Source organism: Oncorhynchus mykiss, chromosome 30, assembly GCF_057628025.1.
Source record: "Oncorhynchus mykiss isolate SJ-2025 chromosome 30, ASM5762802v1, whole genome shotgun sequence".
NCBI lineage: Eukaryota > Metazoa > Chordata > Actinopteri > Salmoniformes > Salmonidae > Oncorhynchus > Oncorhynchus mykiss.
Genome location: NC_143051.1, coordinates 15,173,158 through 15,189,820, shown reverse-complemented (window position 1 = coordinate 15,189,820; position 16,663 = coordinate 15,173,158). Strand labels below are relative to the sequence as shown.

The 16,663-nt window shown below is 45.4% G+C and overlaps 1 protein-coding gene across 1 annotated transcript; it reads right to left on the bottom strand.

The window, feature by feature from the left end:
- Positions 1-551: 551 nt before the first annotated feature.
- On the bottom strand, positions 552-16,663 carry LOC110487984 (histone acetyltransferase KAT2B). The gene is made up of 18 exons (XM_021559918.3): positions 14,897-16,663; positions 14,015-14,141; positions 13,372-13,517; positions 13,208-13,294; positions 12,910-13,091; positions 12,194-12,385; positions 11,983-12,086; positions 11,692-11,817; positions 11,418-11,557; positions 9,784-9,992; positions 4,631-4,757; positions 4,276-4,386; positions 3,980-4,123; positions 3,715-3,829; positions 3,454-3,484; positions 3,260-3,323; positions 3,055-3,139; positions 552-2,083 (listed from the first exon to the last, which is right to left on the bottom strand). Exons 1-18 carry the CDS (start codon positions 15,095-15,097, stop codon positions 1,890-1,892), a joined length of 2,385 nt encoding a protein of 794 aa, XP_021415593.1. The 5' UTR covers positions 15,098-16,663; the 3' UTR covers positions 552-1,889.

The window sequence follows — 16,663 nt, the reverse complement described above, 5'->3', positions numbered from 1 at the left end:
TTTAAAAATATATATTAAGTGGCGGGCCACCACTGTCAAATTAATATAGGGCAAACAAAAATGTTTAGGGTAGGGACGTCCCAAGGATTCCAGAGAGCACTGACCCGCCACCCACTGACCTGGCACTAAGCTTTCATCTAACCAATTAATTCGTCCCCAACTACCTCTCAGAAAGATCTGATCACGAGGGGCGCATTCCTCTGCCCAGGGGTTACTGACGCCTGCCAGACCTTACAATGCCTGGATAGGTATTTAAGTATCAACTAATCACGTTATAGCAATCTGTCAATCGATGACAGTTGATGTTGCACGCAACCATTTGTTGACGCATGCAACCTCTGAGCAGGTGAACTCGACAATGATATTTTAATCGTCTACACCTGTTATTTCAACTGTGGGCAATCAGAATGTGGATAATATCAGGACACAGGACCCATGTTAGCCGCAGGTATAAAAACGGCGTTTGTTTTATATAGATTTGCAAAGTGGGATTTGAGTTGGAACGTCCGAGTCAGTGTGATTTGTAGCAGGAAAAACACAACTCCAATCCATTAGATTCACTTCTATTTTAATCAGTCTATAAAATAGTCTGTCATTCAAACCAATATTACAAAATCCAGGTTTCTCCTAAAGTTTGAAAAAGTACAAACATCTTCTATACAAAACAGCAAAACTACATAGTATTGCACAATCTTTTTATTTTATCTTCAAAGTACAAAGATATCAATCGTCTAGACAGAAATAATACGACAGAATAAATTATTTTATTAAGCATTATTCCTTAAAAATTACAGCACATAAATAAGGAGAAACTCTACATAGTTAAAATTAGCCATTATTCATAGTGCTTTTCTCAAAAGACTGAACATCTCAATGGAAAACAAAAAAGCTCTTTCACCATGTGATGCTGAATAGTTGCTTGAAAAAATAAATAAGTGCATTTCCATGGTCACCTTTTGCCCTATGGGACTTTTTACATGGACCAGCATGAAGGGCTTCCCCTCCTTTCAGTTTAAAAACAAACCAGGAAAAATATACAGCAAGTAATTCAAGAGGTTTACAATTGTTAAAATTCATACATACAGATTTAAAATATAATTTTCCTTTTTTGGCAGGATGAACTCTCTAGTAACATACATACAAATTTTGCCCTCATAAATTCTGGGACAGACCTCATCTGAAGTCACGCGTAACACGCACATAAAAATAAAACAAGTCAAATTACTATGGTTCCAGGGAGAGGTTTCCCTAGGTACAGATCTGGGATCAGCTTCCCCTCCCCTAATCCTAACCTTTACCATTAGTGGGGAAAGTGCAAAACTGACCCAAAATCGGCGTCTAGGTTTTTTTTCACCCTACACCATTAAGACCCAGTAACACCATATGGAGACAGAGACTGAATGGCTGAGTAACTGACTGACTATCCCTCCCTATATCTCTCAGACAGTCCAGTTCTTCACAGATGTGACGTCTTAGGTTAGCTGAACAGATGGAGAGTTAGGTTAGCTGAACAGATGGAGGGTTAGGTTAGCTGAACAGATGGAGGGTTAGGTTAGCTGAACAGATGGAGGGTTAGGTTAGCTGAACAGATGGAGGGTTAGGTTAGCTGAGGAGGGTTAGGTTAGCTGAGGAGGGTTAGGTTAGCTGAGGAGGGTTGTGTTAGCTGAACAGATGGGAGTTTCTATCTAGGACTTGTGTTTTCCTGAGTGGGGCGAGGGATAGTATACTGATTAACCTAAAATCATTCTTCCTACTGGATATATAGCTCTCTCTTTTTCTGGTTGAACGCAGTAGAAAAATAAAGAATAAGTAAATAAAAACAAAAACATTTTAAAAAATCATTAGACCTAAGCCATTGCTCCCTCACCCTTGAAGCCCCTCCCATCTCTTCACTTCTCAATGAGACCTGCCTCCTTGATCTTGGTGTAGAAGAACTTCTCTAGCAGGTTGGCACACTTGTAGTACTCACTCTCTGGGGGATTGTACTCGCGACAGTTGGTGAAGATGCGCTGCATGTCGGCCATGAAGAGCTTCCGCGTGGTGTAGTACCTGCTCTTCAGACGCTCAGACATCGTCTTCAGGTCTGGAGATAAATCACACAACATTAACACGACTCTTGATTGACCTCTATGAAACCAAACTTTGTGATTAACACAATATGACTTAACTAGCCATTACGTGTCTGTCTGTAGGTAACTATACCAGGGAAGAAGAGGCGAAGCCCAAAATCAAATCAAATAAATAAGATGGTCTATTCGTAGCATCTCAATCTCCATTGAATACCGGCATTGACATCAACACCACTCATCGAATATTTTAAAAAGTATTCAAATGAAGAGATGTATCCACCAATCCAAAGAGAAGAATAGGCGGGAGCTTGACAGTCCGCTGTTCCGCTCTGTGATTTTTTTTTAAATATGGAAAGGAGCAAACTACAGGCAAAATCCTAGCGGAAAACCTGGTTCAGTCTGGTTTCCACCAGACACTAGAGGATTAATGAACCTTTCAGCAGAACAATAATCTAAAACACAAGGCAAAATCTACACTGGAGTTGCTTACCAAGAAGACAGTGAATGTTCCTGAGTGGCTGAGTTAGAGACTTGACTTAAATCTACTTGAAAATCTATGGCAAGACCTGAAAATGGTTGTCAAGCAATGATCAACAACTAACTTGACAGCTTGAATATTTTTTTTTACAGACTAATGGGACAAATGTTGCATAATCCAGGTGTGGAAAGCCCTTAGAGATTTACCCATGTTTCCGCCTTCAATAAATGTAATTCTTCAATAAATTAGCAAACACTTTCACTTTGTCATTAAGGGTATTGTGTGTAGATGGGTCAGAAAAAAATCTATTTAATCTATTTTGAATTCAGGCTGAAACACAACAAAATGTGGAACAAGTCAAGGGGTATGATTACTTTCTGAAGGGGCTGTATCGGATTCAATTCAATCATCCATATTTTCTTGCTTACAAGTTATGTATGGCTATATTACTTCCCCTAAAGAGTTGACCCAGGCACAGATGGGTTCCATGCGTAGTGCCATACATACCCATGGGGAAGCGGATGACTTGGTAGTAGCCAGGAGCCTCAGTCTTCTTCACTGGTTCCATGAACGGCCAGGCATTCTGGTGACTCTATAACACATAGCGAGAAACCTGTGTGTGTGTGGCTACGAGTTGGTGTGTATGTGCATTTGAGAGTGAGTGAGTACGTGAGCGAGTACGTGTGTGCATGCGTATGTGCGTGTCCCTCACCTTAACATGTTGTAGGATGGTCTTCAGGGTGCTGTACAGCTGATCTGGATCCTTCAGCTCTTTCCTGGGATCACAACAGGAAACAGGAAGTTGTGATCACCTCATTTTCTGTCAGAGTTACCATGACGATGACAGTGGTAGCTCACTGGCTAAGCTTTAGCTGAGTAGAAGCTATAAGGAGCTGAAAGACTCACCCTTTGCCCACCGGTTTCCATCCAGTTTCCCCTGGTGACAAAAAGGAGTTGAGTTAAACTAGAGACACTGTCCACACACTTCTTTACTGCCCAAATCACCGCTACCTCTTTGGAGACTTGCCTTTGTCCACAATGGCACCCTATCCCCTATATAGTGCCCTACATTTGACCAGGGCCCATGTAGGGAATAGGGTGCCATTTTGGACACATCCTTTGAACCTATGCTGAAGGTAGACTAATATAATGACAGGAGAAACATACGTATTCCAGGAATGCTCTCGATGGGAATCTGTCGAACTCCTTCCTTAAAACAGGAAAGTCCTGGGTAGACCTTTCTGATCTGAGCTTGCTTCCTCTCAATCAGTTTCTTTATGATCTGAAAGCGAGGAGGGAGTGAGTGAGTGAGGGAGGGAGGGTGTGAGAGAGAGTGGAAGAGAGAGTGTAAGGGAGACCGAAAGAGAGAGAACTTAGGTAACTCAATTTATTATACAAATAGACATTGTAGGCATGCACACACCACACACACCTCTTTCTGCTTCTTGATAATGACAGAGAACTCCGTGTAAGGGATGCTGGGGTTGAGCTCACAGCCCATCAGTGTCGCTCCCTCATAGTCTTTGATGTAGCCCAGATACTTGGCCATGGGAACCTTGATGTCTTTAGAGAAGCCCTGAGACAAAGAGATTGAGAGAAAAAGAAAGACAGAGAGCTGTAAGAATGTTTTTTTTTTTTTTTAAAGAGACTGTTTCTTGATGTTTCCCTACATTACAAGATAACCAATGCCATTTGCTGATCTTTTTAAGCAAACAATGATGTACTGACCTGCTTTTTGAAGTAGCCAATGGCATACTCGTCTGCGTAGGTGAGGAAGTTGAGGATGTCGTGCTTGATGTGGTACTCCTTCAGATGGTTCATCAGGTGAGTGCCGTATCCCTTTAAACAATAGGTAGGGGTGAAAGGTCAAAACTGACCAATCAAGAAGAGTGATGCACGGAGCTCAATGGCAGTAGAATGAATATCAGTCATATCAGTTAATACCAACAGAAATGCGACCCAGAACTGTTTGTTTGTGTATAGGCAAGTCCTATGGTCACTGTCATGTCAAACATGTCCATAGGAGTTGGAAAGAGAGCACAAACAGAACTGGGACTAGGTTAAAAGAGCTGCATTCTCGTACCTTGACCTGCTCGTTGGAGGTGACTGCACAGAATACGATCTCTGTGAAGCTCTGCGAGGGGAACATCCGGAAGCAGATCCCTCCGATCACACGGCCATCTTTGATCAGCGACAGAGTCTTGTGTTTTCTGTTTGGAGAGAAAGTGAACGGTTCCCAATTTATCATTCAACTCAATAGCTCATAATACGCAACTGGGTTCAACTTCTGCTTTAGAGTTAAATAGATACAGCCAGGTGTAATGTTCAATTGTTGCCACTGTTCACATAACGTTGAGGGGTCAAACCTCTGGTTACAACTGTATAGCAACTTCACATTAAAAGTTTTCTTTCTGTGCTACAAAGTTGGGACTATTTTTCTCTTTGGTGGTCAGTCAATCAGGGTAGAACTCTAAATCAAATCAAGTCACATACACAAATTTAGCAGATGTTATTGCGGGTGTAACGAAATGCTTGTGTTCCTAGCTCCAACAGTGCAGTAATATCTAACAATTCACAACAATACACACAAATCTAAAAGAAAAATAATGAAATTAAGAAATACACTGCTCCAAAAAATAAAGGGAACACTAAAATAACACATCCTAGATCTGAATGAATGAAATATTCTTATTAAATACTTTTTTCTTTACATAGTTGAATGTGCTGACAACAAAATCACAACAATTATCAATGGAAATCAAATTTATCAACCCATGGATTTGGAGTCACACTCAGTGGAAAACCACACTACAGGCTGATCCAACTTTAATGTAATGTCCTTAAAACAAGTCAAAATGAGGCTCAGTAGTGTGTGTGGCCTCCACGTGCCTGTATGACCTCCCTAAAACGCCTGGGCATGCTCCTGATGAGGTGGCGGATGGTGTCCTAAGGGATCTCCTCCCAGACCTGGACTAAAGCATCCGCCAACTCCTGGACAGTCTGTGGTGCAACGTGGCGTTGGTGGATGGAGCGAGACATGATGTCCCAGATGTGCTCAATTGGATTCAGGTCTGGGGAACGGGCGGGCCCGTCCATAGCATCAATGCCTTCCTCTTGCAGGAACTGCTGACACTCCAGCCACATGCGGTCTAGCATTGTCTTGCATTAGGAGGAACCCAGGGCCAACCGCACCAGCATATGGTCTCACAAGGGGTCTGAGGATCTCATCTCGGTACCTAATGGCAGTCAGGCTACCTCTGGCGAGCACATGGAGGGCTGTGCGGCCCCCCAAAGAAATGCCACCCCACACCATGACTGACCCACAGCCAAACCGGTCATGCTGGAGGATGTTGCAGGCAGCAGAACGTTCTCCACGGCGTCTCCAGACTGTCACATGTGCTCAGTGTGAACCTGCTTTCATCTGTGAAGAGCACAGGGCGCCAGTGGCGAATTTGCCAATTTTGGTGTTCTCTGGCAAATGCCAAACGTCCTGCACGGTGTTGGGCTGTAAGCACAACCCCCACCTGTGGACGTCGGGCCCTCACACCACCCTCATGGAGTCTGTTTCTGACCGTTTGAGCAGACACATGCACATTTGTGGCCTGCTGGAGGTCATTTTGCAGGGCTCTGGCAGTGCTCCTCCTGCTCCTCCTTGCACAAAGGCGGAGGTAGCGGTCCTGCTGCTGGGTTGTTACCCTCCTACGGCCTCCTCCACGTCTCCTGATGTACTGGCCTGTCTCCTGGTAGCGCCTCCATGCTCTGGACACTACGCTGACAGACACAGCAAACCTTCTTGCCACAGCTCGCATTGATGTTCCATCCTGGATGAACTGCACTACCTGAGCCACTTGTGTGGGTTGTAGACTCCGTCTCATGCTACCACTAGAGTGAAAGCACCGCCAGCATTCAAAAGTGACCAAAACATCAGCCAGGAAGCATAGGAACTGAGAAGTGGTCTGTGGTCCCCACTCCTTTATTGGGGGTGTCTTGCTAATTGCCATAATTTCCACCTGTTGTCTATTCCATTTGCACAACAGCATGTGCAATTTATTGTCAATCAGTGTTGCTTCCTGGACAGTGTGATTGACTTGGAGTTACATTGTGTTGTTTAAGTGTTCCCTTTATTTTTTTGAGCAGTGTATATAAATATTAGGACGAGCAATGTCGGAATGGCATTGACTAAAATACAGTAGAATAGAACCCAGTATGTACACATGAAATGAGTAAAGCAGGATGTAAACATTATTAAAGTGACCAGTGATTCCAAGTCTATGTACATGGGGCAGCAGCCTCTAAGGGGCAGGGTTGAGTAACCCGGTGGTAGCCGGCTAGTGATGGCTATTTAACAGTGTGAAGGCCTTGAGATAGAAGCTGTTTTTCAGTCTCTCGGTCCCAGCTTTTATGCACCTGTACTGACCTCGCCTTCTGGATGATAGCGGGGTGGACAGGCCTTGGCTCGGGTGGTTGATGTCCTTGTTGATCTTTTTGGCCTTCCTGCTGTAGGTGTCCTGGAGGGCAGGCAGTGTGCCCTCTGTGATGTGTTGTGCAAGCCGCACCACCCTCTGGAGAGCCCTGCGGTTGCTGGCGGTGCAGTTGCCATACCAGGCGGTGATACAGCCCGACAGGATGCTCTCAATTGTTGTGCCTTCTTCACCACACTGTCTGTGTGGGTGGACCATTTCAGATAGTCAGTTGATGTGTACGCCGAGGAACTTGAAGCTTTCCACCTTGTCCACTGCGGTCCCGTCAATGTGGATAGGGGCGTAACCCCCCTTTTCTGAAGTCCAGGATCAGCTCCTTTGTTTTGTTGATGTTGAAGGGGAGGTTATTTCCTGGCACCACTCCGCCAGGGCCCTAACCTCCTCCCTGTAGACTGTCTCGTCATTGTTGGCCTACTATGGTTGTGGCGTCTGCAAACCTGATGATTAAGTTGAGTGAACAGGGAGTACAGGAGGGAGATGAGCACACACCCTTGTGGGGCCCCTGTGTCAAGGATCAGTGAAGTGGAGATGTTGTTTCCTACCTTCACCACAATGGGGGGTGGCCCGTCAGGAAGTCCAGAACCCTGTTGCACAGGGTGGGGTTCATAGCCCAAGCTTGATGATGAGCTTGGAGGGTACTATGGTGTTGAAGGCTGAGCTATAGTCAATGAACAGCATTCTTACATAGGTATTCCTCTTGTCCAGATGGGATAGGGCAGTTTGCAGTGCAATGGTGATTGCATCGTCTGTGGATCTATTGGGAGGTAAGCAAATTGAAGTGGGTCTAGGGTGTCATGTAAGGTAGAGGTGATATGATTCTTAACTAGCCCCTCAAAGCACTTCATGATGAAAGAAGTGAGTGCTACGGGGAGATTTAGTTCAGTTATCTTTGCTTTCTTGGGTACAGGAACAATGGTGGACAATTGTGGAAGCAAGTGGGGACAGCAGACTGGGATAGGGAGAGATTGAATTTGTCCGTAAACACTCCAGCCAGCTGGTCTGCGCATGCTCTGAGGACGTGGCTAGGGATGGCATCTGGCCCAGCAGCCATGCGAGCGTTAAGATGTCTCACTCACATCGGCCATGGAGAACGAGAACCCACAGTCCTTGGGAGCAGGCCACGCCGATGGCACTGTCTTATCCTCAAAGCGGGCAAAGGTGTTTAATTTTACCTTTAAAATAAAAGGCAAGTCAGTTAAGAACAAAATCTTATTTTCAATGACTGCCTAGGAACAGTGGGTTAACTGCCTTGTTCAGGGGCAGAACGACAGATTTGTGCCTTGCCAGCTCGGGGATTCGATCTTGAAACCTTTCGGTTACTAGTCCAACACTCTAACCACTAGGCTACACTGTCGCCCCAGCTGTCTGGGAGAAAAACGTCAGTGTCCGCGATGTGGCTGGTTTCCCTTTGTATTCCGTGATTGTCTGTAGACCCTGCCACATACATCTCATGTCTGAGCCGTTGAATTGTGACTCCACTTTGTCTCTGTACTGACGTTTTGCCTGTTTGATTGCTTTACAGAGGGAATAACTAACTACACAGTTTGTATTCAACCATATTCCCAGTCACCTTGCCATGGTTAAATGCGGTGGTTCATGCTTTCAGTTTAGCGTGAATGCTGCCATCTACCCATGGTTTCTGGTTTGGGTAGGTTTTAATAGTAACAGAGGGAACAACATCCTCTATACACTTCCTGATGAACTCAGTCACTGTGTCCGTGTATACCTCAATATTATTCTCCGAGGCTACCCGGAACATATCCCGTGATCAAAACAATCTTGAAGCATGAATTCTGATTGGTCAGACCAGTGTTGAATAGACCTTAGCACGGGTACTTCCTTTTTGAGTTTCTGCCTATAGGAAGGGAGGAGCAAAATGGAGTTGTGATCTGATTTGCCAAAGGGAGGGCGGGGGAGGGCCTTGTAGGTATCCCGGAAGAGAGAATAGCAGTGGTTGAGTGTTTTAGCAGCGCGAGTACTGCAGTCAATGTGTTGATAGAACCTCAGTAGCGTTTTCCTCAAATTTGCTTTGTTAAAGTCCCCAGCTACAATAAATGTGGCCTCAGGATATGTGGTTACCAGTTTGCATAAAGTCCAGTGTAGTTCCTTGAGAGCCGTCCTGGTATCGGCTTGAGGGGGAATAAACACAGCTGTGACTATAACCGAAGATAATTCTCTTGGGAAGTAATACGGTCAGCATTTGATTGTGGAATATTGTAGGTCGGGTGAACAATAGGACTTTAGTTTCTGTACATTATCACAATCACACCACGAGTGGTTAATTCTTAAACATACACCACTGCCCTTCTTCCTGGAGAGTTTTTTTATTTCTGTCTGTGCGGTGTACTGAGAACCAGCTGGCTGTATGGACGGGGACAGTATATACACATTAGCGAGTAATATACTCGGAAGCGGTGGATGGTGTGCTCGCCTCTTGAGTCGGACTAGAAGTCCACTCCAAATACCTCTTCTCCACGGGTTCTTGGAGCAGCCTCTGGGATAAGTTCAATTGCCCTGGGGGTGCGAACAAAGGATCCAATTCTTGGAAGTCGTATTCCTGGTCGTAATGCTGGTGAGCTACCGCCGCTCTGATATCCAAAAGTTATTTCCGGCTGTATATAATAACACAAAAAAACGTTCTGGGCTAATAATGTAAGAAATAACACACAAAAAAACAAAAATACTGCAAAGTTGCTTAGGCGCTATAAGGAAAGCTGCCATGTCTGTCGGCGCCATCTTTCATGGTAACACTCACGGGTCAAAGACGAGGCGTGTGATATACTCTTTGGGCATGCGAGGCAGCTGGTGAGAGAAGACATTCTGGAGGCCCACCAGCCACATGAGGATCCTCTTGTTGGGCTTCTGGTTGAGGGAGTTCCCGATGACGTGGAACTCTATCACTCCCCTCCTCTCCTCCAGGCGTGCCGCCTCATCACGGGCTGAGTGGGCCGACAGTAGACTGGTCTGGGGGTGGGGAGGGAATGACGTCAGCCTTACTCATTATCAAGTCCTATGACAGCACTCATTTTGATTTAGCAGTGTCCATATATTTGTCCCATTATCATCATTCTCAGCAGCAGCTTCACCATAATCATCACCTTCAAACCTCAATACTGCCTCTAAAACATTTACTTAGTGGGGGGTTCTGAACTGCAAGTCAAATTTAATCTAATATCCACTAACTGATTTTTAACAGAGATGGAATAGAGAGTGTTAAGCGATGGAAGTATTGATGACTATGTGTTGGACTGAAGAGATGGAAGTATTGATGACTATGTGTTGGACTGAAGAGATGGAAGTATTGATGACTATGTGTTGGACTGAAGAGATGGAAGTATTGATGACTATGTGTTGGACTGAAGAGATGGAAGTATTGATGACTATGTGTTGGACTGAAGAGATGGAAGTATTGATGACTATGTGTTGGACTGAAGAGATGGAAGTATTGATGACTATGTGTTGGACTGAAGAGATGGAAGTATTGATGACTATGTGTTGGACTGAAGAGATGGAAGTATTGATGACTATGTGTTGGACTGAAGAGATGGAAGTATTGATGACTATGTGTTGGACTGAAGAGATGGAAGTATTGATGACTATGTGTTGGACTGAAGAGATGGAAGTATTGATGACTATGTGTTGGACTGAAGAGATGGAAGTATTGATGACTATGTGTTGGACTGAAGAGATGGAAGTATTGATGAATACGTGTTGGACTGATTGAGGTCTAGATTCCATCAGATCAAGAGTTAACCGGCGATAGCAGACAGCCGCATAGCGGATGTTTTGGTGGTGTTGGAGGTGGAACTGCGTTGGAGACTTCAAATCGGTGAGCAGCTGCTCTTGCGATCATTGTCACGAAGCCACACCCTCCCCGCTCGAGTTAGAAGTTCAGACACAGAAAGTGTAGGCTGTATAGAAATAGTGATGCTCAAATAGACAAATCATTAAACAAAATAATGAGTGTTTCTATCATCATAATCAGGTGAATACTACATCTTACATTCCAGCACGAGGTTGGTGGCACCTTAATTGGGGAGAATGGGCTCGTGGTAATAACTGGGGCGGAATTTGTGGAATGGTAACAAATACATCAAACAATTGGTTTCCAGGTGTTTGATGCCATTCCATTTGCAACATCCTGGACATAATTATAAGCTGTTTCCCCCTCAGCAGCCTTCTGTGCATTCCAGTGGTCGAACTTGAAGGCTGCATGGGATTTCTCCAAAGGTGACTCCCTGCAGACAATGGCAATGTCCACTTTAGGTATAATGCAAGGGGCCGCCTTTGAAGTTGACAGCTCTAACGCAGTTCCACCTCAGGCACCGCCAAAACAATCTGTATTCGGAAGTCAGCTGATTGATCAGAGCCCTGAGTGTTTGATGTTACCTCTGGTCCCAGCATGGAGGCGGGGTCGGTGATGGTTGCCATGACTTCATTGATGAGTTCCATGGGGATGTCCCCGACAATCCTGAGCTTCTTAGTCTCCTCATGGGGGAGGGGCTCCGATGGCTTCCGCTTCTGCCCACCTACACAGGTAGATCATATGTAAAGTTTCCCCTAGAAACTGATCTAAAGAGAGATTTTACCCCTAATGGTTAAGGTTATAATTTGTGGAGGCTAAGCTGATCCTAGATCTGTGCGTAGAGCTTGTTGTGTTTACCTGGGCTGGGTTCCAGAACAGAGGCGGTCTTCCTGGCAGGACTGACACTGCCACAGCTGGATGGGTACACAGATACTGGGCTGGAGTTGTAGTACAAAGACCTGGCCACCGGGGGCGCACTGATCACTGTCATTATACACAAGGGAGCTCATCAGATTACTTTATCAATGGAGAGTTGCACTCATCATATCAATCACATCACAACTTTCCCTACTTAAACTTTTCGAGGCAAGGTAAAACTCTAAGTGAGAGTGTGTTGGACAAGCTGGCTAAAGGTCAGGTGTGTTTTACCTGTATGAATGGGGATCGGTCCTCCTGAGGATCCAGCCAGGAATTCTTCACTCCAGATGGGAGAGCTGTGACTGTACACCTCCTCCTCCAGCATGGACAGGAATCTACAGCACACAGATATCATCATCACACCTACTGTAGACCAAGACTAGGAATCCTCCTCTATCTCGTGTGTGTACGTTTGTGTGTATGTGAAGAATTTGTCTCTTACTTGGGGAAGTGTGTGAGGATGAGAGTGCGTTTCTCCGGGGGTAGCTTATCCTTCTCCTGTCTGGCCTGCTCTAGCAGCTGTTTCCTCATTACAGTGAAGACGGAGCGCAGCAGGGTCCGACCGAAGATTTGGGTCGTCTCGTACCGCGGTAGACTGTCACAGAACTGAGGGACGTTGCAGTAGCACAGCCATCTGGGGAAAAACACACCACAAAAATGTGGGTTTGATTCTAGGTTATATAACGGTGATACAATTTGCATGAAATGTACACATCTATTGGAATGAAGAGAAAATGAATCTGTTGGTAGCAAGTTATGGGAGTGACTGGGGCTACTGGGGACTAAAAACACCATAGCTAACCTATGTTTAAGTGTTTGAGAACACATTGTGTGTGACTCAAAATGGGTCAAAATCCCCAAGATCCAGGGGGAAAAAGGGACCTTGTGCATTTCAGGTAAAACAACAACCCAATGTTTATATCCCAGGACAAATCATGTCTGGGGTGGATGAACAAAATCTACATGGGTGTGATGGCGCACGTGGACGCACGTGGACGCACGCGTGCGCCCGGTGTAGTCAGCATGTAAGCATTAAGAACATGAAGCCAGCCCACAGTGTGGTCAGTGCATTAGGAATAAACATGTCATGACTGTGAACACATCATCAAAGCGTGCCTGCCAGCAGTTGCATTCATATCATCAAAGGGCGCCTACTACCTGGTGTAGTTGACTTTGTACCCGGCGGCATCATCAGCAGGGGCCCGCTGGCGTCTCTGTGAGGGTGTCTCCAGCTGCCAGTAGTTGATCTGGTTGAGGAACATCTTGGCCAGCTCCACGATGGTCTGACGCTCCTTGGAGGGAAGATGGCTGAACTTGTACTGGACAAAGTTATTCACCCCCTGTTGAAGAGACACAGAGATCATGTAAGCAAAATATAATGTATATATCTTGTGTAAGTGTGATCTAAATATGTATTTTTTTGCTAAGCGTGTGTGTATTTGTGGTGTACACTTGCCTGTTCAATGCTAGGTTTCTCAAAGGGAGGACTCTCCTGTGCCTCCACCACAGGTCTGCCCATCTGAAGGATGCATTTCCTCAATAGCTGAAGGTGAAAGAAGGACATTGTGAGACAGATGCACTGAAAGTAATGTGTTGTTGACATGTTGAGCTGTGGCCTACCTTGAAGAGGGAGAAGTAGACTTGTTTGGTGTCAGCATCCTCCTCTTTGTGGACACATGTGTTCAGGTACTCCACGTCCAGAGCAATGCCCAGAAGCCTGTTCATCTCCTCCTCTGAAACGTTCTCCAGGTGGGTTACATGGTCACCTGAAAAGGAGAGACAGTGAGTGAGAGTGCGAAGACAGACTTTAGTTTTGATGACCAATGTGTCCCTGAAAACCTATTACCTCCTTATTATCTGGATTTCTAGAACATTCCACCTGCCTATATCATGCCCTTACACGAGGCAGTGGCACCCCATCCTCATGTCCCTCCTCTGACCCTCTCTCCCCCTCCAGTACACAGGGCACCCCATCCTCATGTCCCCCCTCTGACCCTCTCTCCCCCTCCAGTACACAGGGCAACCCCTCCCCATATCCCCCCTCTGACCCTCTCTCCCCCTCCAGTACACAGGGCACCCCATCCCCATGTCCCCCTCTCCCCCTCCAGTACACAGGGCAACCCCTCCTAATGTCTCCCCTCTGACCCTCTCTCCCCCTCCAGTACACAGGGCACCCCATCCCCATGTCCCCCTCTCCCCCTCCAGTACACAGGGCACCCCCTCCTAATGTCTCCCCTCTGACCCCCTCTCCCCCTAGTCTTACCCAGTGTATGAGAGCAGCTACGGCAGGGGTCCTGAAGGTTGAAAGTGTTGGGCTGCTGGTCTGTACGGGGTGGTGTGGGAGGGGGGTTCTGGCTCTTCCAGCTGTTACACTTACAGGCCCCCTCAGCCTACAGCACAGGGTTCCACCGGTTAGAAACACACACACTGTATGCATACACACATGTTTAGAAACATAACGTAATAGGAAAAATGCATAAGTTAACAAGTTATATGCATAAGTTGACAAAGACAGCTTGCCTACAAAGTGGCATAGCTAGACAATGCCTGTTGGGCCAGCCCTCTCTCACTACAACTCTTAGCTGGAGCCAAACTGTGCACAGGAACAAGAGCCAAGGAACAACAACAAACCCCGCCCCCCAGCAGCTGTCACTGTCAAAACAAAGACGCTGTCTCTCCCTGCAGATGATATATAACTGCAATAAATACTTTCTATTTTACCACGGTGCGCTGACAGACGTGAAAACACTGTCACTATCCCAGTGGGGTGAATTACGCCCCGCACACTCCCCTTGCTGGAGGCATTCCGCACCAAGGCATGCAGGCTAACCTGAATTTGTCAAAGCACCTTGAGAATGTTTAGTCCACTCTCCCGCCTAGAAATACATATTTTAACATTATAATATGGGAGCGCTAAACTGTACATTTTGCCGTTTTTTTCCTGATGTTTATTTCCAATAGGATCATTTTACATAACTAGAGCATGAGGGATATGAAGAAATGCAAGCGCAGCAATGGCTTCCTTTGCTGCGTTTGCATTTTGGTAGCGCTGCAAACCAACAAGCATCTGAAACTCAAACCACTTTCAAAACATTGCAAAATGTATAATTGCCAAATAATGTAATAATGGACTACTTAAAACTACCTTGCAAGATGAATAAACTCCGAGCTTCTCCAGTTTCTTCGGGCGCGGGGAGGAGCGGAGCTGCGCCTTCTTCACGGCGATTCGTGCTGATCCTACCGTGGCGCCCGAACCCTCGGTTCCCCCGGCTCCCGGAGCCGCAGGCGCCGATCCCGCTGCACCGATGGCCGGGGAGCCCTGCTGAATCCCTGCGCTCCCGGACATCCTCGAGACCGAACGGGATCCCCGACCCTGGAATTAAATGGTTTAGGTGTCCGGTTCTCTATTCCACTACTGGAGAATCAGACATGGCGCTGATCCGTTTTTTTTTATAGCTCAATGCGCTGATCCCTATTTTTTTATTTGTCATTGTAGGCCCATTTTTCCTCCACTAGGGGAGACAAAATAGGTATTCCAGTGAGTAGGCTTGGCCAGGGGTTCCCAAACTTTTTCGGTCCGCGACCCCATTTTGATATCAAAAACCCACACCATGTCAAACACAAAAGGTGATGTAATCAACAGCCAATGTCTACTTTTTTTAACTGTGTCTTTGACAGTCTAATATAAATCAGTCTGACAGCATCATTGATGTTCTTTTTCCCCCCAGTCTGATTTAGTGCCTCTACACAGGCCTACACAGGCTTGTGCGCATGGGTGTAATAATACCCATAAAACCTAATGGTCAAACAGGGAAATGGTTCCAATAGTTTTTCCACCATTCATTTTCCCAATAGGGGATTTTAGAAACACTTAAAATAAGGTCTGTTTGGTGTAGGTTTACCCTGACATTTTGATGACCGTGTAAATCTCTCTAGGACAAGGTGACTTTTATCAACATCAATGGGGTCATAATAATATGTAGCTTAAACCGTTCAAAAGATAGAACTACATTTGTAGGAAGAAAACAGAAACCACTGTTTACTACAACCGCATCTAGCTGCTACTGGAGGTTACGGACATCATTTTATATCAGAATTTCCTGTTTTCAAACCCCTAGTTTGGGAAATGCTGGAGTAGGCTATGATCCAGGGTAGAGATCACAAAAAATGTAACCATTTGTAGTGAGAATTTCAAGGTCAAATGTAATGACCTGGGACAAATGGAGTGTGACATACCGTCATAGGAAAAATAAGAATAATAAGACATGGGAAAAGCAGACAAAAGACTCTGGTGATGATGTCCACCTTACTAATACCACAATAATGTACTAGGCCTTGTAGTTACACAATACATATGTAATAAAATGTTTCCAATTATAAGCCGATTATTACATCTTACAATAGAGTTTTGTTATTCTGACTCGATATTCAGAGAGCCAGGGTGAGGACCACTAGTACCTTAGTCGCTGTGACCTCAAAAGGCAAAGCTAAGTGGTCAAAGGTCAGATAAAAAGAACAGGATGCCACTGGTGACCTCCGGCGGAGTGGTTGGGGTTCTTTACCCCAGACTGTGTACAGTAGCGTAAGAAAACGTCTAGAACCGCTGAAAATAAATCTTAGAACCACAAGTTCTAGAGATCATAAAAAAATAGGAACCACCTCTTAGGTAAGACAAATATCCTACTCCACACATGATATTATTTAACAGTACTGTAAAATGCTTGCATTTATTTTATTTTTTCCGGCTGCAATTAAGTGGCCACAGCAACAAAAATGTATACAATGTACATCCCTATGAGTTAATCCATTTATTCATCATCATGATCCACCAGCTAATACCCCAGTAGAACAGAGCAGTCTTTCTTCTCCTATTAAGGTTGTTAACATTGTTCCCACAACGTCGTTACATTCC